The sequence below is a fragment of the Mytilus californianus genome, unplaced genomic scaffold (assembly GCF_021869535.1).
Source record: "Mytilus californianus isolate M0D057914Y unplaced genomic scaffold, xbMytCali1.0.p SCAF_1, whole genome shotgun sequence".
NCBI lineage: Eukaryota > Metazoa > Mollusca > Bivalvia > Mytilida > Mytilidae > Mytilus > Mytilus californianus.
Genome location: NW_026262581.1, coordinates 3,847,090 through 3,872,037, shown reverse-complemented (window position 1 = coordinate 3,872,037; position 24,948 = coordinate 3,847,090). Strand labels below are relative to the sequence as shown.

Below are 24,948 nucleotides of genomic sequence, written 5' to 3'. Positions count from 1 at the left end.
TATGGAATGTTTATCTGATTGAAGATCGTTAGTATGGCATTAATGTTTAGTAATATTTTCATATATACTTCTCATGTTTTTGTTCATCAAAAACATCTCAGAAAAAGATGCTGAAATGTCATTACTGAAAAATTAGGTCATTTTTGGACCTCTACTACACATTAATACTTATATCTATCTACATAGCGTAAATGCAAGAAAAAATCCATTTAGTGGTTATATAAAAATTGTAATTCTTACCGTAGCTACTTGCATGCCTTGATTTGTTTTAACAAGTGTTACAATCTGAGGATGACCTGTCCCTGATGACCCTCCACCTGCTTTGTGTACTGTGATGATTTGTTTTCCTCCTATAGTTTGTTGTATTGATCCTGGTGTAGATTTCAATATGGTGGTTCCTGGCGTAGCAACTCTCACTGTCTGAGTAGGTGTTCCTGATATTGAAAAAATACAAAAGCTGACCTAAAAATTGAGTCATTTAATAATTTATGACAACAGATTTAAACAATTGAACCGCAATTTTATTCAAATTTTCAGAACTGTATGTATTTTTCCTCTAGCTTTTACACTAGTGTTAAATAAAATGCTCCGCAGGGCGCACCTTGATACGACCGCAGAGGTCGAACCCTGAACAGTTGGGGCAAGTATGGACACAACATTCAAGCTTGATACAGCTTTGCATTTGGATTGTGATTAAATATTTGACACAGCATAGGTTTCTGACACAGAATGAATGTGGTCTAAGAACTTAAAAATTTTAAATTGGACATTCACCTATTATGGTCCAATACCCAAAATCTAAATACATGGTTAGATTCAGCATATCAAAGAACCCCAAGAATTCAATTTTTGATGAAATCAAACAAAGTTTAATTTTGGACCCTTTTGACCTCAATGTGGACAAAGTTGATAACGGGGCCCAAAAATCAAAAATCTAAATACATGGTTAGATTCAGCATATCAAAGAACCCCATATATTCAATTTTTGTTGAAATCAAACAAAGTTTAATTTTGGACCCCGATTTGGACCAACTTGAAAACTGGGCCCATAATCAAAAATCTAAATACATGTTTAGATTCAGCATATCAAAGAACCCTAAGAATTCAATTTTTGTTAAAATCAAACTAAGTTTAATTTTGGACCCTTTGGACCTTAATGTAGACCAATTTGAAAACGGAACCAAAAATTAAGAATCTAAATACACGGTTAGATTCGGCATATCAAAGAACCCCAATTATTCAATTTTTGATGAAATCAAACAAAGTTTATCATTGGACCCTTTGGACCTCAATGTGGACCAATTTAAAAACGGGGCCCAAAATCCAAAAACTAAATGCACGGTTAGATTCAGCATATTAAAGAACCCCAAGAATTCAAGAATAAAACCCCATTGAAATTGGTCAAGAAATAAGCAATTTATACGAAGTATCTTCTTTTGCACAATACTGTGCAATTAAATATTTTTTGCTATTGCGCAATACTGTACAATTGACAATTTCTTGCTATTGCGCAATATTGTGCTATTGGATATTTCTTGCTATTGCGCAATACTATGCAATTGAAGATTTCTTGCTATTGTGCAATACTGTGCAATTGAAGATTTCTTGCTATTGTGCAATACTGTGCAATTGAAAATTTCTTGCTATTGCACAATACTTATTATATAATAATTTACACTTCCTGTTTGGTGTGTTTCTCCTACCATATCATTATTATTTGCTTTTAAATATAAATCAGAAATAACCAACTTAAAATGGAAAATTTTAAAAGAAAAAAAAAGAAAAAAAAGGAAAAAAAAAAAATCCCCCCCCCCAAATTTTTTTAACCCCCTTATGATTCATCACCCCCAAACTCAATCCCAGCCTTCCCTTTGTGGTATGGTACCTTGCAGTACAATTTCAGAGAGATCCATACACTTGAACACAAGTTATTGTCTGGAAACTAGAAAAATGTGTTTTTTGGCCCCTTTTTGGCCCGAAATTCCAAAACGTTTAGGGCAATTACCCCCAAACTCAAACCCAGCTTTCCCTTTGTGATATGGAACCTTGTAGTACAATTTCAGAAAGATCCATACACTTACACACAAGTTATTGTCCTGAAACTAGAAAAATGCTTGTTTTTTGCCCCTTTCTGGCCCCTAATTCCTAAAATATTGAGGCAATTACCCCCATCATCAATCTCAGCCTTCCCTTTGTGGTATGGTACCTTGCAGTACAATTTCAGAGAGATCCATACACTTGAACACAAGTTATTGTCTGGAAACTAGAAAAATGCTTATTTTTGGCCCCTTTTTGGCCCCCAATTCCTAAACGTTTCGACAATTACCCCCAAACACAATTCCAGCTTTCCCTTTGTGATATGGAACCTTGCAGTACAATTTCAGAGAGATCCATACACTTGAACACAAGTTATTGTCCAGAAACTAGAAAAATCCTTGTTTTTTGCCCCTTTTTTGGCCCCTAATTCCTAAAATTTTGAGGCAATTACCCCCAAAATCAATCCCAGCATTCCTTTTGTGATATGGAACCTTGTGGTACAATGTCAGAGAGATCCATACACTAACACACAAGTCATGTCTGGAAGTTACAAAAATGCTTATTTTTGGCCCCTTTTTGACCCCTAATTCCTTTACTGTTGGTACCATAACCCCCAAAATCAATCCCAACCTTCCTTTTGTGGTATTGAACCTTGTGGTAAAATTTCATAGAGATCCATTCACTTAAACTAAAGTTAGAGTGTGAAAACCAATGCGTCTTCGGACGACGCCGATCGACGCCAGACGACGCCAACGTCATACCAATATACGACCACAAAAATTTTTTTGCGGTCGTATAAAAACTTAATCATGTTTACCTGTACCCTATGAAAAAGCATACAGTGATATTGGAACTGCCTTCTGATGTTGGTTGATATATACAACCATAAATTGCATTTCTCATTTGACTATTAATAAGATCAGACATACCTATTCTACTCTGTACAGGTGTAACTTTCATCCCTGAAGGTGTAACAATAGTAGGTGTTACCACTTTAATCCCTGGAACTTGTGGAGTACCTGTAGATACTGTTGTGCCAGGTATTTTCTGTGTGGCTGCAGCAGCAGCAGCAAGAGCTGCAATGCCCGTCATTCCACTAGACTGAAATATGATATGAAGCTATGTCAAAAAACTTTTTTTTAAATTATACTTATCTCTATTTACATCTGTCAGTTAGCTTAACTTATATGATTAAATATTGGTTTCTTTGCCTTCCATAGAAATCTTTTACGCACGTCTGGCGCAAATACAAATTTCATCCTGGTATCTATGATGATTTTATTTCACCAGCTAAATTGATATTAATTTAGTTTTAACCTGTTTTTTTTCATTCTCATGTAGGAATAAAACACTGTTTATAACAAAGAGACAATTTAAAAAATGTTTGAAAAAATATATGAAATCTTACTGATGTGACAATGTTAGCTTTCTGAGCTTGTGTCAGGTTTACAATATGTGGAGAAGCTACTCGTATGGCTGTCGTTGCTGGGTTAACAGTGATAGGTGTCTTCTGTCTGGCTGCCACAGCTGTAACTAAACACAAACATAACTATTAATAAAATCTGCTACTGATTTCACAAACAATTTCACAGCAAAACACTTCTCTTAGTTGGCTGGAAAGTTAAACATTTAATACTCCTAATGTCTAAATTTCACTCTTGAAAATCACAGTAAATGTTCAAATAAAACTCTATACATTTTTTCCCGCTACATTTGAAAATTCTGCTTTTTTTACCTATTACAAAATTCATATTTTAAATTAAATTTGAAACATTGGATTTAAATAGTATTCAATATCAGGGTATAGAAGGTGTTTTACAAAGTGACTAGAAGACTGTAATGTAATTTGTTGTTTTTTTAAGGAATAAAACAAGCCTTGAGTATAGAATTGCCATCCACTGCTTAATCATGGTTACAGATCAATCAAATACATCATATACGAAATAAATGAGGAATGTGTCCATGGGACACAGATGATGCCCCCTGCTTGCATATAATGTTATAAAGGGACATAACTCAAGAACTGTAAAAGTGACGCTACCCAATTTGTACTTGATCAGAGTTTTGTGGTAATTAGCATTGTGTATACATTTCATTACATTTAGTTGAGGCAAACTTAAGTTAGAGAACCGAAACAAAAAATCCAGCAATTTTCCATTTGTAAAGGGGCATAACTCTAGAACAACAAAAGTGACGCCACCAAAATTCAAAGTTGGTCTGTGTTTTAAGGTAATAAGCATTGTGTATAAGTTTCATAACATTTGGTTGAGGCAAACTAAAGTTAGAGAACAGAAAAAAAATTAAGCAATTTTTCCATTTGTAAAGGGGCATAACTCTAAAACAGTAAAAGTGATGTCACCAAAATTTAAACTTGATCTGTGTTTTGTGGTAATAAGCATTGTGTATGAGTTTCATAAAATTTGGTTGAGGCAAACTAAAATCAGAGAACGGAAACATAAAATTCAGCATTTTTACAATTTGTAAGTGGGCATAACTCAAGAACGGCAAAAGTGACACCACCAAAATTCAAACTTAATCTGTGTTTTCTGGTAATAAGCATTGTGTATAAGTTTCATACATTTGGTAGAGGCAAACTAAAGTTAGAGAAACCAAATTTGGGATGTATGTATGGATGGACGTACAGACAGACATGGGTAAAACTTAATGCCCCCTCCACTAAGGCGGGCATAAAAAGGATGGAAAATGAACCTAGATCAATTTACATCTTGCAATTGGACATGATACAACATACAGTAAAGCTCTATCATGCTACAACATGGAATATTTTTTTATCTGTTAAAGCATGTTAACATGCAAAGCTTTAGTTTATATGTACATATATATATAGTCCATGACAAAACTAGTCTTGCAGTTCTTTTAAAATGTATGTAATGACTAGATAATTTTTGTAATCATACAACTTCTGACAGTTTTTATCTATTAAGGCTATCTAAACAAATATGGTGTTCTAAGAACACTTAACCAAGCACTATTAAAATTTAAAATTTGATACCTTTCATCAATTTTCAAAAGAAAAATAAAAGTTAATAAAATGCTTCGCTGGGGCGCAGCTTGATACGACCGCAGAGGTCGAACCCTGAACAGTTGGGGCAAGTATGGACACAACATTCAAGCTTGATACAGCACTGAATTTGGATTGCAATTAAATATTTGACACAGCATAGGTTTCTGACACAGAATGAATGTGGTCTAAGAACTTAAAAAATTTTAATTTATCTATTCAAACCATATCATTATTATTTGCTTTTATATATAAATCAGAAATAACCAATTTAAAATGGAAAATTTCAAAGAAAAAAAAAGGAAAAAAAAATCCCCCTCCCCTCAAAATTTTTTGAACCCCCTTATGATTCATCACCCTCAAACACAATCCCAGCCTTCCCTTTGTGGTATGGTACCTTGCAGTACATATGATGAACTGTGAAACTAAGATCAGGAGTTTGGGAAATTTTGGTCAGGAGATTAGGACTCAGATCAGGAGGTTTTTAATCGACATAAATTCTGTCGTAAATGTAACCGTGTGCTGTAGAAATTGTCTGTTAAAGTGTGCTTTCTTCAACTTTCCATCCGAATGTATTATGTTTATAGTACCCTTGTACTTATAAATTTTCTCTATCTTTTTAAACTTTCAACTTGTTCAATCTAACATTCTTCTTTTTAAGTATGTTCTTTAAATTTTTTAGGTCATATCTTTTTTTCCATTATTCATTGCAATCAGAATATTTGCTTATCTATCTGCAAGTAGATCTTTTATTTTAATCTTTATGCAAGTAGATTTTTAATGCATGAAAAGTAACACATTCAAACTGGATTCATGGGTCATAGTTAATATATAAATTTCAATTTAAGCCTTGAAAGGAAGTATAGAACCCTCAAATAATTTTCAAATTATTATTTTTATATTTGTCCTAAGACATTTAAAATCATTTAATTACCATCCTTTTATGATTATTTGTTCAATTTATATTTTATTTATATTCTTTTAAAAATTTACATTATTTAAAGGAAAGTAACTTAAAACAGGATAAATCAAGGGAAGTAACCCAACATTCATTTATAAATATACAAAGTTTTATTACACAACGGCAGTTAGCCTGATGTAAAAAATCGTCGATTACCAGTATGTTTGACACCCAAGGTGACAAGTGAAGCCATATAATTATCATGTTAATTGATTTACAGGTAAAATATAACTTCAGGTAATGTCAGTTACACCAGATATGTTGGGCTGAAATTTTTCATTCATGAAATATTTCATACACAGGATTTTTTTGTCTTCAACGGGAGGTCGGGAGGAGACCCCTGAAAACGGGATTATTGTATTCCCTTCGGGAGGTTCACATGTATGATTACTGTACAATTTCAGGGAGATCAATACACTTGAACAAAAGTTATTGTCTGGAAACTAGAAAAATGCTTATTTTTTGGCCCCTTTTTGGCCCAAAATTCCTAAACATTTACGGCAATTACCCCCAAACTCAAACCCAGCTTTCCCTTTGTGATATGGAACCTTGCAGTACAATTTCATAAAGATCCATACACTTGCACACAAGTTATTGTCCTGAAACTAGAAAAATGCTTGTTTTTTGCCCCTTTATGGCCCCTAATTCCTCAAATTTCTAGGGATTTAACCCCAAAATCAATCCCAGCCTTTCCTTTGTGGTATGGTACCTTGCAGTACAATTTCAGAGAGATCCATACACTTGAACAAGTTATTGTCTGGAAACTAGAAAAATGCTTATTGTTGGCCCCTTTTTGGCCCCTTATTCCTGAACGTTGTGGGAAATTACCCCCAAAATCAATTCCAGCTTTCCCTTTGTGATATGGAACCTTGTAGTACAATTTCATAATGATCCATACACTTACACACAAGTTATTGTCATGAAACTAGAAAAATGCTTGTTTTTTGCCCCTTTTTGGCCCCTAATTCCTAAAATTTGGAGGCAATTACCCCCGAAATCAATTCCAGCATTCCCTTTGAGATATGGAACCTTGTGGAACAATGTCAGAGAGATCCATACACTTGAACACAAGTTATTGTCATGAAACTAGAAAAATGCTTGTTTTTTGCCCCTTTTTGGCCCCTAATTCCTAAAATTTGGAGGCAATTACCCCCAAATTCTATCCCAGCATTCCCTTTGTGATATGGAACCTTGTGAGATCCATACACTAACACACAAGTCATGTCTGGAAGTTACAAAAATGCTTATTTTTGGCCCCTTTTTGGCCCTTAATTCCTTAACTGTTGGTACCATAACCCCCAAAATCAATCCCCACCTTCCTTTTGAGGTATTGAACCTTATGGTAAAATTTCATAGAGATCCATTCACTTAAACTAAAGTTAGAGTGCGAAAACCAATGTGTATTCGGACGACGACGCCGGACGACGACGACAACGACGCCAACGTCATACCAATATACGACCACAAAATTTTTTTTTGCGGTCGTATAAAAACAAAAGAAATATTTTGCTGTTGAACTATAATTCAATTCATGGACCTGAATGTATCATCCTTTTGTTTAATTTTCATTTTTGCAACCATGGGTAGATAAAAAGTCAAAGAAACTACCGACAAGATCAGTTTGCACCTTTTTCTACTGTAAATTTAAGCAGATGTATCACTGTCCATATTTGAGATAATGTAAAACAAATGTTTGTCAAACTTATCTTCATCCCAGACACTATTCAACTCTATTTTGTCTTTTAACCCTTAATTCACTTTTCATAAAAAATGCCATGCGGCCAAATTTTATCTATGCAGTCATATAAAGATTCATTCATTGAAATTTCTTAAAGGAAAAGCATTGTCTGAGAACCAAATATGACTTTTATTGATCTATTGAAGTACGAGTTCTTGACTATTCAGGATATGAAGTAATTTTCGCAAACCATGATAAATTTTTAACATACATTAGATTTTGATAAGATACTAATCTTTAAGGGGTTGATATTGATAAAGTTTATCATCTTTTATACATAATTTTGTTAAACATTTGTTAAACATGTATTTGGCATTGATAGAGGTTCCTGGATATATAATGCATATAGTATTGGAAAGGTACCACAGTTTTATTATTAAAAAAATAGGGGGGTCATCAAAAGATGTCTTATCAATTACCATACTACAACAAAAACAACTATCCTTACACCACAATAATTGCATAAGAACTAAAAATAAAACATGCAGTAATGTAATGTCTACCTCTGATGGTTTGAGGTGTTGTCATGGAAACACCACCCAAAGCCCCTGCACGTAGGTGTGCTATTCCTAAAGCAAGAAGACAGAATCACAAGATAGTAAAAGAAAGACAAAGAAATATTTTATATTTTATTTCTACAGTTTTCAATACTGATGCAGAATCAATAAAACTTGCAATTAATGTTTTTGCACCACCAAATTTATGATAATATAAAAATATCCATGAATTTCAAATCCATTAAAAAAAATATTCACAATACAAAGATTCTCATCCATAGTTAATCTAAACAAGTCTAGATTCTTAATTTTCATGAACATAAAACTGTATAACTGTTTAATTATTAAAAAAAATAGAAATGAAGTTGTCAAAAGATCATATATATACAAATTATGCCAAAGTGTAATCAAATTTCATTCAATTTACTTATCAGCAATGTTTTTACTATGGTAGAAAAAATAAGCCTAAAAAAAAACAAAATATAACACTAAAGAATAATTCAAACAAAGGATATTTTAATTGCTTCTTTCCTTTATATTGTTTCTGCATTTGATTTCTATGCTCACTTACTTTTCTATATTGAAACATATTCAAATATGAATTTTACCGTATCCAGATAAAGGAAAAAGAATATGTAAAAGATGGATGCTAAAACTTTTAACTGAAATTCACCTTGTGTTTGTGGTCTGACCACAGTTGTAGTTTGCTGTGGTGCTGCAATTGCTTTAGCCAGTGGATTGGTCTGAGGCACAGCAGTAGGGGTCAGGGCCTGGGCTGGTGGCAGGTCATATTTCTGTAACTGTAACAGGTATGCATCAGCTGTGGGTACACTACCCCAACATACTTCTAATGTGTTAGTGCTAGCTCTCACTAACTGAACTCGCGATGGAGCTGGAGGCTTTTCTGTAAATAACAATAATGTGTTAGTGCTAGCTTTCACTTACTGAACATGCAATAGAGCGGGAGGCTTTATTGTAAATAACATTTATTTTATGTTATCAGCATTATGATGATGACATTCTCTGTCAGGCAAATGAAAAAATTCAGACATGACAAATAATATTAAATCTATATTACATGTATATCTATAGATTATTCTGGAATTCTATAGGCATTTGAAAACCAGCTCTATATTATAAAACTTGACATGCAAAAAACAGTCAATGCTATCACTGGATCTATTATAGTTCATCATAAATATAAATATGAGTATCATATCTTTATAAAATGGTGGAAATCAAAAGGAATTAATAGCAAAAACATTTCAATCTTCTCCTCCTTTACGAAGATGATTAATTTTGATACTGTCATGATTGCAAGATGTAACAACTATAATCACACTTTAAAACATCCTTTTATCAGTATTATTGATTCTGGTTCGATTTTTTCCTACAAAACTCTTAACTAGAGATAAGATATCACTTTCTATTGTTCATTAAGTTATATATTACTGTTCCTGTATAAAGCTATGACCTAAAACCATTCAGTTGATTTCCTATTTTCTTTATTTAAGTTTGTTTATAGAAATCAATAAGGAAGATAGCAAAATTATAATAGTTAATAATTGTCCATATTTATGTATGATCATCACACACTTTTATTGCAATGGAAATTAAGAAAAACAACTTTTAGGCAATTAGTGAAAACTCTGGTAAGTATGAAGTCCTTTATGGTTATTTCCAGTATTTCCATGGAAATATGCTTTTCTTTATCTACATTTCTACATTCAAATGAAAAATGTTAAACAATTTTTGAACATAAGATTATATACAAACCTGTTTCTAGGAACCATAGATCTTTGAAGCAAACCTGAAACAAAATGAGAACTTTAATGCTGTAAACTAGAAATTCAATTGATTATTTAAGTTATCTGCTAAAGAATCAGAAATTTAGAACCATATTGAGGCTTCAAAACACTCCACAATAAACATGATAAAGAATCAGTTTGAACAGAATCCACTAAGTAGTTGAAGCTATACATGGAATTTATTTCCCTCTCTTCTTTACTGTATTAATAGCATTTTAAAGTCAGAACCAAACACTTCACCATATAATAGGAAGTAGTGGCGATAAAAGTTGAGTTTAGGTGAAATGTATTTAGTTGCTTTTTAATTAGGTGTGGACCAAAGGCTTTATGACAGATGAATGATGCACCTCATGGTACCATTCATAGGGAATAAAAGAGAATGTGACCAATACCTGATTGTTCCAAGCCTTTCTATAGCCATCTCTACCACTCCATATGTAAAGTCGTGTATGTATAGATACAGAACAATGTCCAGCCCTTGCGCGGGGCAGTGCATCCTCAAATACCTCCATTGCAAGAGGTTCCCAAGTCATTGTATCTGAAGAAAAATATTTAAGATTTTTAAGCTCTAATTGAATAACTTTGAAGTGACGGAATAATATCCAGTTTCACTAACATCTATAACATTATTAATATAACATACAAAAAGCTATCATATAGAAATTCATAGCATTTTGTACTTTAGTAACTGAAATAATTACAATTCTATGTTTACCTTGTTGTTGTTAACCTATTATCAATTGTAGACATTGGATCTGAAAATGCATCATTGTTTTTCTATTACTGACAGGCTAAATAAAAGTGACAACTTATAAATTTTGGAACATTCCATACAAGTTTACTTTTTATGATTTCTCTTTTAGTGTGTGTGTGTGTGTGTGTGTGTGTGTGTGACACTTACCCAAATTCAATGATGCTAATGTATTTGTGCATTTCCATTCCTTTTCATGAGTGGCAACTTTGACATCATCCATTACAAGTGGAACCCATCCTCCAAATATAAACATACGATTGCTGATAACTGTTGATGAATGAAGGCTTCTGGGTAATGGTGGGATTCCCTGTATAACTGGTTTCGTCCATGTCATTGTATCTGTTAAATAGAATTATCAAATTTATACAAATGTCTGATTGTATGGTAGAAAAAATTCTTTGGTGAAGCTGTTCTTGATATAATATTTAAAACTTCTTCAACAACTTTTTCTTATAGAAGTAACAGTTATCCTTTTATGTACCAGTTCTTAAGTTAAACTTTAGTTTTATTTTATATGATCAAAGTATATTAAAGCTTAGTGTGGGATGTGTGAATAATTTCTTTATTGCAACAGTTAAAGTCTCGAAATAGAAAGATAAGATTATTTTTACCAGATTTCAAGTAAATCAATCCATGCATAATGTTGACCTCTGGATGTCTATTTTTTTTGTATTGTGTTATTGTGTGGTGGCTGTCTCATAGATGTTATACTCCACATATCCCTTTGTTACATTTTCTATAATGTTATAGTTGTGTTTACCTATTTCTAACTGCCACAAATCTCCAAGGCGACATCCACTCATGCCACCATAAATCAATAATCGAGGACGACGCCCATCTTTTTCTGTGTATCCACAACAGGAATGAGATTCTCTGGGTGGTGGAGGCTGACCAACTATAGGTGGGATGTCCCAGGACATGGTACTTGAGTTCTGCTTCATTTCAAGTGTATACAAATCATTTAGATATCTGAAATAAGAAATATAAAAGAACAGAGTTCCAATGTCCCCAGCGTTGCACATATTTTATCTGTTCTGTCCAAGGGCAATAACAAGGGCATTGCCAGGGGGACAATAAACATACATCTCCTTATTGTTATATTGACGCCCTGTTGCATAAATCTTTTCAAAATGTCAAAACATTAACAATTACATAATTAAAGGAAACATTAACAATGATTATAAAATCATTGGCACGTTTTGGGCTAAATGTCTAAAGATATTTTGTATGTAACATAGACACCCATCTTGCTTTTAAATGTTCTAAAATGTAATATTAACAAATTAAACCATTGTGGTGATGTCAGCCTGTTCATTTACCGTGGATTCTTTTTCTAGAATCAACGCTTCCTTAATCTGCCGCTGAAATTGACTCACCAAATTATATTCAATTGTTTCCTTTGTGTGCCTAATTTCATTAAGTTCGAATTGGCCAATTTACTGATTTCTGTTCACTAATGGAATTAATTTAAAAACTTACCTTTAATTTTTGTATGCCTTCACTGGGAATCGAACCCTTCCTTGAAATCTATTATGTGTGACTGACTTCAACACATCGACGAAACCTCTCGGCTACCAATTTGTTACACTATAGATGTCTATTTTATATATTTAAATGAACATCTGATATACATCGGTTCATCGGACACACAGGGCTTGTACCTTTATATAGACACAATAGGCAGTCGTATAGTATGAGTTGGTAGCCGCGAGGTTAGCATGGTTAAAATCAGTGAGTCAAAGATAGGGATTTGTCGGTTTAGGTTAGAACCCCTGTATTCTCTCTGTTGTTCCAATTCTTAAGTTATCCTGTTTTTTTCCAAATTTTGCATGTTATAGTGGATATTTTTGTAATAATAGCGAGTTTTTACTGGTTTTTCTTTTTATTATTATTGGCTATTTCACATGTTTGAAACAAGAATGATTACATTCTATTTGTCAATTTTTGTTTTATAAATATAGTATGATTTCATCTGTTTTACTACATAATTTTACAAAGGTTTGTTCGCAAATTCCTATGCAAGAAAATCGTGATATGCCTAGAGTGCTAGAAAAATTTTGATAACATACTTATTATATATACTTTATATATGCCATGTATGCTCTTTGGTCGGGTTGTTGTTTCTTTGACACGTTCCCCATTTCCATTTTCAATTTTATTAGTAATAATTTCGAATATGTCTTTATTTTGTATAAACAGATAATATTCATATGCCTGGTAATATAAAAATCTAGAGGTGTTATATTTGTGTTTTGTTGACCAATTAATTGTGATCTCAGATTTATCAATGCATCGTTGGACACGATAACCTGGTTATTTAAACTCACTTACAATACCTTCTAATTAAGAAAAGGCTTAAATTTTGAAAAGAAATCAACACAATAGTTTAAGTTATAGATACAATGGATAAGCGTAGATTCATGAAAAACAAACCATTCGCCCTCTGGGCTCATGGTTTCTTTTTCAAGAATCCACGGTTTTTTTTTATCCATTGTATCTATATAACTTAACTCTCTCGATAATACTTGTTCATTATGAATTATTGGTTGTACACTTAACCAAACTTTGTTTCCATACAGAAGCCTTGTGTACTAAACATACGCAATGCACATTAGTCAATGCCACTTTAAATCAGACGATTTACTGTTCTTAATATACTTGGAGGTGTTTTGTTTACAAATAAATACACATATTTCAGAATGGAGAAGGTACACACATACTCGACTGAGCTGATTTTGAGCTTGATATAACTTGTACAAACATTTGTTTAACATTGATTATACATTGACCTCCACATAATTTTGAGTATTGAATATATTGACCTCCACATAACTTTTGAGAATTCAAATTCATGTGTTTAATGCTTCTTCACAACTTTTTGTAAAGACGTGCCTTATGAAAATGATGCAACATTCAATTATAGACATAGAAGATAAGATTTTATTTACACACAAGGCTATCTGGCTATTCATGTTTCTATCATTTTGTAAGTTTACAAATCAATTTTGATTTTGAACAATGAGATTTTGAAACATGTATTTGTTTCAAATAAAAGACTTTTTTTACCTTGGGATGTTGTTCTTTGGATCTTCACTATCATTTGCCAATCCACCAAACAAATAAGCTTTGTTTCCTAGTAAGGTAAAACTATGTCCTGTTTAAACAAAAGTAAAATCTGTAAACATGTGATAGTGATACAGTAATGTACATCGTTCTGGTTGTCAATGTGTAAATCTAAAAATAATAAAGAACTGGACAGTTATAACATAAAACAATCATGTGCTTATAATATTCTGTATAAGCCTTCATCGTATCTGTATCACTTTGCATAACTCAAAACCCATATCAAACTTTGTGATGTCAATTCTGTTTTGACCTGCTCTCAAAAAAATCTCACAGACATAATAAAGTTAAAGTTTGATCCAATGTGGATAAGTTAAACTGGAAATTATAGTCTTCTTCTAGATAGCTTGCAAAAACAAAGATAAACTTCAGCACAGGGATCTCTATGACCTGTTTAATCATTTTCCACCATTGGTTAAATAACTGCACTATGTATAGATGCCAACCCCTTTGTGATGCAATCAGTAAACAAAATTTAAGATTTCAGTAATTTGTGATATTTGTCAGTAATCACAGTAAGTCAATTTTTTTTTTACCATAATCATACTATAAACAACTAGATGCAAAGTGACCGGCAAATGATTTACTATATTTTTGACAACTCGATGCAAAGTTGATGAGCAAGTGAGGACTAAAGACTTGTAATAAAAAGTTGGCTATTTTAATACCTGTTTGTTTATTTAACAAATGTAAATTAACTGTTTCAACTTACTGTCAATACAAATTTTAATTTCCTGAAATGTCCCTCCATCTCCCTCCCATAGTTTAACTAAAGTCTAATTCTGGAGTGCCTGGTATGTTGCTGACTTAGCACTTTTCAATTGTTTATTTGTATATGTGTGTGTCGTAGCACTTTTTGTTGGTAGAGGTCATGAATGTTTTCAAAACCATTATTGACGACAAAGTTGAAACAGAAAGATTTTGACGTGTGCATGTGTCAGTTCTGTTCTTCCTGACCTGACTAAATTGATTTTATAAGACAAGGAAACTCAATGGAATATTCAGGACGAAAACGTTGTCTCAATTTTCTTTTCTTTGCTGCAGAAGTGCTTGTTCCTGCTGATGACATCATGAAATCAATTGAAGAGCAAATACAGGAGAATACAAGTAAGGGAAAGGGGACTCATTTCAAATGCGTTCATTAACTATTCGGAATCTAACAAGAAATGGATAAATCGTACTTAACATATAGAAAGTCCTGAGAAACCAGAAAGTGTTTTATATTCTGAATCACTCAAACATCAAAATGATCACAACATTATCTAAACAAAAAAAGTTGAGGACCGGAAATGAACGGAAACCGTAAAAAGTAGACTGTTGCCGTAACACCGTAATTTCGGCTAATAAATCGTAACAATTACGGACAAACCGTAATGGTTGGCATCTATGCAATATGATTGAAAGGTGACTAACGCAATCAGCATCCCCCTTTCTAAACTAGTACAATATTCCATTTTTTATCGTAAAAGGGAACATGCTTCATGCCAAATAACATGAGTACAAAAATTATCAATCAAATTGAATCACTTTACAAGTTTAAAATAAATACACCAATATTAACTGCAATTTGATAATCTGAAAAAGTTTTGAATTGTAATTCCAAATTCATTTCATAGTTTACAGTCAAATTTATACATCTGGTTTACTTCAGAATCGAAAGTTTCATGTTGCATGGTCGACTACTATGGAATTTGCAATTTTAATTCATTAAAACCCTGTCAGTTTTAATCTTTTGCCCTCCACAAACTGAAATGTTCAAGTCCTTGTGTAAACTTCAATGAAACAGCAAGTCAACAACACATTGCTTACCTAGCCTTGGGCATGGTGGAACCCCATTCTTTGGAGGTCTAGGTTTTAATCTTTTCCATTCCCATCGACTGGCTTGTAATTCATATAGTTCATTAGAATATTTTCCATACTCCACCATTCCACCAAAAACCAAAATTCTTGTTCCATCACAAACAAAGCCATAGGCTGCACATCCTGGTGGAATGTCTCCTCTAACAGCTGGGACAAACCACTGGTTTGTTGCTGAAAAATTTATAATTTGACCATAGTTTATTCTAATAAAAACTATCTGTATACATGGTACAGGGCAAATACAATTGAACTCTTAGGTAATTTTCTTCTTTCTTTATATATTTTAGTCCCTATATTCTGAATGTTGTTAACCCAATCCAGACCCTCTAAGGCAAACAAAATAGGGCCAATCAAAACATATCCACCATAGATCAGAGGCAGAATCACTGAAACATGACTGGAGCGGGCCCCCTCTTAGGCAGTCAGTGCCAGTAGACCCAAACTTATGAAAATTTGTGGATCCGCTACTGTAGATTACAATTTTTTTTTAGAAATGTCTGAATTTTTCAAGAAAAAAAATAACTTTGTCAAAAGTATTAACTTACATATTTCTGTAAATTTATTTGCTTTCAGAGTTTTTAAACTTCCTTGGCGCTATCTTCATATTCTTTTCTCTAATTAGTGAGAATTAAAATAAGGGCCAGATCGACATAAAACCAAATCCCCAATGGAACCCCATCTAAAAACATTATGGGATCAATATGACGTAATTTCCGGTAGTGTTTTTTAAACCAAAATATGATTCCATTTTGTGTAAATAAAAAATACCATTGTTTCTGAAAAAGGAGGAAATAAATTTTTTTTTAAAATCTGTCTCTGAATTTAATTTATTGGCGTCTTCTCGGAGGTCCGATAAATTGAGCAAAACAATCCGCCATTTTGATTTATTCAACTTCGCGTTCAGAGAGAAAAACCTCTCTCCCACCGCGAAAATAGACTTGAATAAATATACCTACTTTCTCAAAGGCAAAAATGAAGTTACTTTTGAATTTTGCAATTCATCAAAAGAATGTCAAACATTGAAATATTTCAAATTTAATGTAATATTAAATGAAGCAGATATCTAGGGTGCCGCCATCTTTGTTTTTGCCGCAAAAAAGTTCCTTCACAGAATGAGCATTTCCATTTTTATATTTCAAACAGCCAAAAGATATGACTTTACCAAAAGCATTTATTAAGAGATACTGTTTTGTCATTGTTTCATTGTCAGAAGTACAGGAGTTGGCAAATGAAAATTCTTACAATTTGACAGTTATCAATGATGGCTGCCATTTTTTTATTCCGAAGAGCTGTAAACAAAACATACCGGTATTGTAGACATGCAGCTCATCAACGATCCCTTCATTTCCGCCACCAAAAATGACCATTAAGTCTTTGATTGCAACTGCACGGTGTCCATGTCGAGGTCTTGGGCATGGTCCTGATGCATTTGTTAGCCGCTTCCATTTCAATATGGGTGCCGCCATATTTAAATTAACCCACAATGCATCTGCTTACCCGTATGTCCAAACAAAATTTGCATATCACATGACGAAATTGGACGTAAATAAAGAAATATATTGTAAATCTAATGGGAACAAAAAAAATAATTTCATATGTCTCTTTCATTTTTAAATTGTATGTTGAAGTTCTATTCGGATGTTATTTTTTTAGCTAAAATGTGGAAAAACTGGTGCCTGGTCGGATTACAGTTTTTCTAAAAATAGACAAGGAAAACACCTTTGAGCTGTTGAGTGGGTCAAAAAAGAACCTTTCTGTGTTGGACTGCATTAACTCAAGGGTAACAATAGTTTTTCTGATAGATAAATTTTTGCAATAGTTCTGGATACAAGAAGTATTATTTCCAACGGGTCATCTATAATGTAACATAAAGTAATATGTATAGAATAGAATATAGTATGTAAGAATGCATGTGTTGTTTGTGTGGATACTGTTGTATGAACTTTGTGATTTGTAAATGCCCCATATTTGCCAAATTATTAGGAATCAAGAAATTTGTTTAAAATAATGTCCACCATGAGATATTGTCAGCCAGATATTATTTCATTATGAAATAGTGTCCTAGCTTCTCTATCAAATGTTGTCCGGTTTATGTGGAGCAATATTTCACTGTGCAATACTGTGCCTAGTATTCACAGTCACTGCAATATTTCATTGAATTTTTGCCCACGGCAATATTCCACAGTGAAATACTGTCAATGACAATATTTCTTATCAAAGTATGTCTTCCCTGAGAAATCTTACGCATGACATCATGGACAATGTGAGAGTGTAACAGTGGTTTGATTCCGCCAGTGTACTTTATCTGGAGGAAGAAAATCACCAGTGATTTTATCCACCAACATAAATTCACTAGGTTTTTCTATCTGGGTACAGTGTAAAACATCCACCAGTCATTATAAGGTTATATAAAGAGTTTTTTTGAAGGGGAAATATATATAAAATGTGGCATAGTAGTTTTTAGTGTATTTGAAACTTGCATAATTGATTTATGTAAAAAGTGGAGAGTTTTCATCCAAGGAATGTTCACACTAGTGTTTTTGTATCGGAATGATTGCACTAGTTATTTTATACCGGGATTAATTACACTAGTGCTTTAGATCTATATACATTGATGAAGTGATTAATACTCATTTTGACACACGATAACACAATAACGCTTATTAACGAATCAGATTTAAATAATTTTTCTATGCAAATCTATAAAATCTTATGCTTTTAAGTTGTCACTTATTGTAATATGTATATTTATTGGATTGCTGAAGTTTTTCTGTGTATTTGCTTTTAGGTCGACTTAGATATATAATCATATCTTGTATGTCAATATCAAAGGATGTTTCTATAATTGAAACTTTATGTAAGAACAAATCTGTCCAATAAATTTGGTTTATATCAAGCTCAATATTCTGATCATTGATAAAGTATTTTGAGTTATAAAAATATCTTCCTCATCATCATTAATATTATTTACTGGATTGACTCAGATTAATTAAATTGGTTCCTTGAAAATCATTCTAATTTTAACCCATTTATTTATGTAAACAATAAACCGGTCTATTAGAAACAAAACAACAATATTTAGGTCGACGCTTTCACACTATTTACATCCAATATTCTCTAGTGAAAAACAGTTACCCGGAATAAATACACGGCGGAATGAAAGTACGCTTACAAGAGCGTTTCAGAAATCTTTAGAATATTGTTCTTGAAAATACGTGTACAACAGTGAAATGCTGCATCAAATAACTCTCATCTTCAATACACAAGCATGAAGCATGCACAAATTTATATATTTGTAGGACAAGTAGTTTATATTAGAAACAAACTTATATTTTATCATAAGCTAATTTCAGGTTTGCATTTATAAATTAGTAAAATCAAATATGTTAATTTTACTATATTATACTGTTTAAAGATAAGTAAAGTACTGACATATAATATATGTTTATTATATCAATAAAGTAAAACACTCTGATGATATCATTGTCCAAAATATTAATTTTTATAACCTCCCTTTCATAATACAAAATATCCATCCATGAAATAATGTATCAATATCATGAATATAAAAAAAGTAACTTTGGATTACCTTTCTTTAAGGACACAAAATTTCAATACTATAAATCTATGAAATATTGTCCTTCTCTGGAGTTTGGACATTTTTTCATAGATTGGGACAAAATATCACGATACATAATGTGGTATGATTGCCATTGAGACAAATATCTACTAGAGTTCAAATGACTGGATATAAGCAAGTATAGGTTACTGTACATCCTTCAATGAGAAAAAGCCATCCATACAGTCCGCTGTAAAAGGCTCCGATATGAAAAATGTGAAACAATTTAAAATGAAAAAAAAAACTAATGGCAGTTCAGTCCAGTTTCAGGTATTTTCCTACACTACCCTAGGGTATAATGTTGAAGACTATGTACAAATATACCTGCACTGATTAAAAAAAATATCTGTGTAAAACTGAAGTTAATTTTAAAAGTACATTTCATACATGTGCTTAACACTACTATCTGACTATCATATGCTTGTCTTGTCAAAGTATATTTGTTCTGCTTAACAGAAGTTCCCCTGGAAACTTTGTTATAAATAATACCATTATGCCATTATATCTATTTCTGTTCAGGAACACATATTCTATATCCTTTTTCTGTAAGTGGAAAAATGTTACTGAAAATTTCTTCCATATAGAATTTACATTATGAAAGAAATTCTATTTCATGACAGTCTGACTTTGTTTTGGGCGAATATATCATTCCTTATTTTACTATCCATACATAAAAAAGTTGCGAGACAGATGATATTAATGAACATTTGGGCAATGAGCTGAATGGCAAAGGGAAGTTTGTGAGTCCTGGACTTGTGAAAATCTGTCTGGACTCATCATTTTAAAAACTGGTGAGTCCAAAGATGCATCAAGATTGTAATATGCTGTATCAACTGAGCACAAACATCATCATTTTATGACAAAAATTTAAAAATTATCAAAACTTGATGTCATTTCCTTTCTCTATTTTGTCATGGGGACTGAAATAATTTAAATTTCATCTTCTCACTATTTCTCGACTCTATATTATGTATATGGTAAAAAATTACTCGCCTTCAAAATTCCTTAGTTAGAACCCTGAGTACAAACATCTGAGTACTTCATGTAATATTGCACTAAAGTAGTACAAACAGCCCAGTACTTCATGTAATATTTCACTAAAGCAGTATAATAAGTTGAGTACTTCATGTACTATTACACTAAAGCAGTAAAAACAGCTGAGTACTTCATGTACTATAACACTAAAGCAATACAAACAGCTGAGTACTTCATGTAATATTGCACTAAAGCAATAAAAACAGCTGAGTACTTCATGTAATATTGCACCAAAAAAGGTACAAACAGCTGAATACATCATGTGATATTGCACTAAAACAGTACAAACAGCAGACAATGGTAGAGTACTTCAGTACTATTACACTAAAGCAATACAAACAGCTGAGTACTCCATGTAATATTGCACTAAAGCAATACAAACAACTAAGTACATCATGTAATATTGCACTAAAGCACTACAAACAAAAGATTTATAAAATGTCAACAGTAATAATTGTATTAAATGCAGTAAGCATACATGAAACTGGCATTACTGTATCAAGATGAAATTAGTTGTTTAGAATTTTATTATGTATATTATAAAGTTTTATTTTTTTCATTTTAGAGAAAATATTTACACACAACAACACAATGGCTGAAAACATAACCTCAACAAGGAAAAGAGTGAAGCCAGATAATGTTGAAGACTCTTTAGGAAAAGAAAAATCCACAGATCATGATGTTGCTAAAATTGATAGTAAGATCTTAAATTTGATATTTAAGGAAAATTTATTGGTGGGCGACCCTGTGTCCTGACATCTCATTCAAAAGGACCTGTGACCTTTAAGAATGTTTTTAAAATTGTTGTATGGATTGCAGTTGCTTTCAAATTTGCTTAAAATGACCCGAGTCAATTTTTAAACATGATCTTGTGACCTAGGGGTACCCTACTTGAGCCCATTATTTACCCTTGAACATAAGGTTTTTAAACACTGAAAATTTAAAGTTTTGTCCCAAACAAAAGTGTGATAAAAAGAAACGTTGATAAAGACACTTTAGAGGCTTCTAGTAGCACTGTCACTGGCCTGGTACCTATACATGTAGACTATACTGGGTTATTTTTTCTTCTGTAGAGGACTGCATCATCAAATATAATTTTGAAACTACAAATTACATTGAGAATGCATGTGAAGCTTAGGTTAATCAGCTGATGTTATTCAGGCGAATTTATTTTTTGTGTACTACCCCACTGATATGAAAAAACTGTTTCATGGTTGTACTGAATGCAGGACAGGGTTTTCAGATGTTTATTTGGAAGTCAGCTATATGAACAACATTTCTGTTTTTCATAAATATAAAATATAAGTTTTGGTTGAAAATTTTAAATTACATATTTTGCTATAAAGTTACTTTTTTATGCCCCATTCATAATTATCAAGAGGCTTTATGATAATTGGTCTATTAGTCCATCTGATGTGTCTTTACGTCACTCCCTCTCTAATACCAGGTTTGAGTTTTAGTTTAAGGTAGTTTAACATGCAGTTGTGGTCACATTCAATTGAAGCTTAATACACATGCTCAATATGATGAGAACTTTTAAAACTATATATACCAAATGAGGGTTTTGACAAAGATCTTGTAATTCACAGAACACAGAAATGTGATAGTGTGTGTTGGGGGTGTGTCACACAGCTATGGACACATATTCTTGTTTTCAAATTACATGTTAATAAAACGTAACTTTTCTTGTCTTTTTGAATTATAAGAAATTCTCAAAATTCAATCACACCTCAATATTAAGAAGCAGAACATTACTTGTCTATTGTTTTTAATATCAATAAAAGAGATGTTGGGTATTAGAGACAACATTAGACAACCAATTTTAAAATCTGGTAAACCCATTTAGAATATATAATACAAATTAAGGTAAAACATGAAAAACTCGAAAGAATCACATGAATTTCAAACTGAGCAAGATGGTAAACATCTCCTTTTATGTATGCATCACACACAATGCGAATAACACTCAATTAAAATGTAAAATTGCTCAGTCTTAGGTTTTCTATGTTGTGTTTTGTGTTCTGTTGTTTGTCTGTCTTTTACTTTTTTTGCCATGGCGTTGTAAGTTTATTTTTGACATATGAGTTTGAATGTCCCTGTGGTATCTTTCGCCTCTGTTTTAAAAATAGGGAAAAGACACAATATGTTAATTTACAGATTAGTTGACTCTTCTGGTATCTAAAGATCTAAGGCCTCAAACACATGTCTGTTGTGATTTAAAACACAGACACAGCATAACAGTCAACCAATTCATGATGATGACTAGAAAAACTTGTAGTTGTTTTCTCCATAACCTTGCTGGAACAATATTTGCATCAAGAAGACATTAACTCAACAACACAACAAGACCCCAAATGACATTCAGACATTAGCATCTTGTCCTCAACAATAGACAAATATCTGTACCAAATCAAGCTCTAAATCTCTATTAATGTCAATGTTGTTTTACAATATTTACCTAACTTATATGTTTTCTTTGTATATTTCCAGGTTTTGCTATGTACAAAGTAATGTTCAGAGCATTTCTAAGTGTCATTTTACCATCCTGTTCCATTTTTTACCTAGTCTACATAGGTCTGTTTGATTCAGTCTTCACAGAAAATGGTATTGAACATTATGCTGAGAGACCAGGACTAGGAATGAAAGCTCTGTTACCAAAATGGATGAAGATGCCACTAAATTCAGCTGTTAATTTTGGATATGTTATAATGGGAGCATATTGGTGTGCTTATACATCAGCAGCATTCCAAGCAAATAGGATCACGCTAATTGATGCATATATATCCTATATATTCAATTTTATGGCTGGTTGTTATGGTCCAATACAACTTTTAAGAATTCTAACTCAGCTTCAACAATTTGCTGTTTTAGATCAATGGTATACATACCCACTCTTTATGTGGGTGTTTGTGTGGGGACATTTTCTAACATCTGGTTGGAATTTGATTTTAATCATTCAGTGTATGATATTTTCTGTTGGTAGCTATACTTTGACATTATATACAGATGTAGGGTTTGAGATTGGACTTGGAGTTCATATAGTCATAGCAATAATTGGAGCTATATTGGCCTATCAAAAATTTCCATCTAGTGATTGTAAATATCCATTTATAATGTCTATCCTATGTTGTGCTGGATTTGTTGGATTGAAACTACTTGATTTAGATTTACCAAAGGTGCATCCTATTTTTACTAAAATTTCAGGACATTTTTTGTCAAAGATTGCAGACATTTTCCAGATTCATTATGTAAACATGTACTTTTTTGCCTTGACATTTTATAAGCATAACTTTAAAAGCAAGAAAAATATGTGAATCAACTTTAACAAGTATTTTAACTTTACTTTGTTATGAACAACATCTTGGATATTTCTTCCTTGCCTTGTGAACAAAAGTTTCCCTACAGTTTTTGTTGGGATATAAATGAAATTTATCATCTTTTTAACCACCCATGTTTATACATTACATACTGTTTCAACATGTTCAAGAACAAATGATACTGTTTACCATAGTTCTGATCCCTTTTGATACGTATGCCTTTATGGAAACTTTCATTAATCTTGGAACAAGTCTATCTCCCATTACATGGAAATTGCAAGATTACAGATTTTGGTGTGTATAAAATTCCTGTATGAAATATTTCTAGTCAAATTTGCTTTCCAATAGTTATGTCCCTTTGAACTTGATTTGTATTTATGGAGTCTAGAACACATCTTGTTTACCCAACTCCATCAGCTAGCAGTTGTTAGATTAACATGAAACTTGAACATTTTAGATCCTGAGATGAAGATGGAGACATGGTTCTCAATATCAATTTATGTCCATATGAAATTTAATTACTAAATAGTATTTTGTTCAGCACACATCTTAATGTGAACTCCTTTGGCATGTGAGTATAACACCATACACCTAAAAATCAAATATCATCATGGCAAACATTTTACCTTTGACCTCAAGGTTAAATTGTATTTTTTTTTCATTCATATGTATGCATTGGCTAGATTCTTATTTTGTTTTGTTATAGACATGTAATACAAATGGACGTATCACAATACGATGATGTGTTACATACTATCGTGGTACTCATTGACCTTTCATCTCTAGTGTTTCTAGGTCCTGACTTTGATACCTTTGTTGTAGACTATTGATATTTTGCATGTTTTTTTCATGCAATGATTTCTCTAGTTTTTCATAGAAAGAAATGAAAATTTTGACCTTATGATGTATGATTTCTTCAATAACAAATCTATTGAATTTCTTTATACTAGAATTTGGAGACAAATTTTTTCTAGTACATGTATGCCAAAAATGCATTTACATGTATATAATTTATTTAATGTATGATTAACAGTTGATGTGAATTGCGACTGATGTTTTTGCTTTTGATTTTACAAGATGCACAATTGTTAGTGAAATTTTTATTCACATTAAGTATGTCCTGCAGCAATAAACACAACAAATAAAAGCAAGAATAAATAAAAGATGATTTCTTTGA

At 32.3% G+C, this 24,948-nt stretch overlaps 2 protein-coding genes across 3 annotated transcripts in view; one reads left to right on the top strand and one right to left on the bottom strand.

Moving 5' to 3' along the window:
* The window catches only part of LOC127734869 (host cell factor 1-like), a 34,621-nt gene extending 17,326 nt beyond the window's left edge, over window positions 1-17,295 (bottom strand). Inside the window, exons 1-12 of one of the 2 annotated variants that reach the window (XM_052244937.1) lie at window positions 17,107-17,295; window positions 15,750-15,971; window positions 13,884-13,971; window positions 11,578-11,786; window positions 10,965-11,156; window positions 10,456-10,601; window positions 10,032-10,065; window positions 8,929-9,159; window positions 8,262-8,327; window positions 3,446-3,570; window positions 2,967-3,138; window positions 241-434 (exon numbers count right to left, since the gene is read on the bottom strand). In XM_052244937.1, coding sequence (XP_052100897.1) covers window positions 241-434; window positions 2,967-3,138; window positions 3,446-3,570; window positions 8,262-8,327; window positions 8,929-9,159; window positions 10,032-10,065; window positions 10,456-10,601; window positions 10,965-11,156; window positions 11,578-11,786; window positions 13,884-13,971; window positions 15,750-15,971; window positions 17,107-17,266 — 1,839 coding nt within the window. In that variant the 5' untranslated portion in view covers window positions 17,267-17,295. The remainder of the gene's footprint in view (window positions 1-240; window positions 435-2,966; window positions 3,139-3,445; window positions 3,571-8,261; window positions 8,328-8,928; window positions 9,160-10,031; window positions 10,066-10,455; window positions 10,602-10,964; window positions 11,157-11,577; window positions 11,787-13,883; window positions 13,972-15,749; window positions 15,972-17,106) is intronic. The other variant, XM_052245007.1, reaches the window with a different exon arrangement.
* Window positions 17,296-17,509: 214 nt separating this feature from the next.
* Window positions 17,510-24,948, top strand: LOC127735431 (transmembrane protein 187-like). Its single transcript, XM_052245626.1, has 3 exons — window positions 17,510-17,580; window positions 21,020-21,151; window positions 22,945-24,948. Exons 2-3 carry the CDS (start codon window positions 21,046-21,048, stop codon window positions 23,766-23,768), a joined length of 930 nt encoding a protein of 309 aa, XP_052101586.1. The 5' UTR covers window positions 17,510-17,580; window positions 21,020-21,045; the 3' UTR covers window positions 23,769-24,948.

What these genes read in the sequence shown, in the direction of transcription:
- LOC127735431 (XM_052245626.1), top strand. Translation starts at nt 21,046, where the DNA reads ATGGCTGAAAACATAACCTCAACAAGGAAAAGAGTGAAGCCAGATAAT. An exon ending in TGATGTTGCTAAAATTGATA is followed by an intron (nt 21,152 to 22,944) that starts GTAAGATCTTAA and finishes GTATATTTCCAG; the next exon opens with GTTTTGCTATGTACAAAGTA.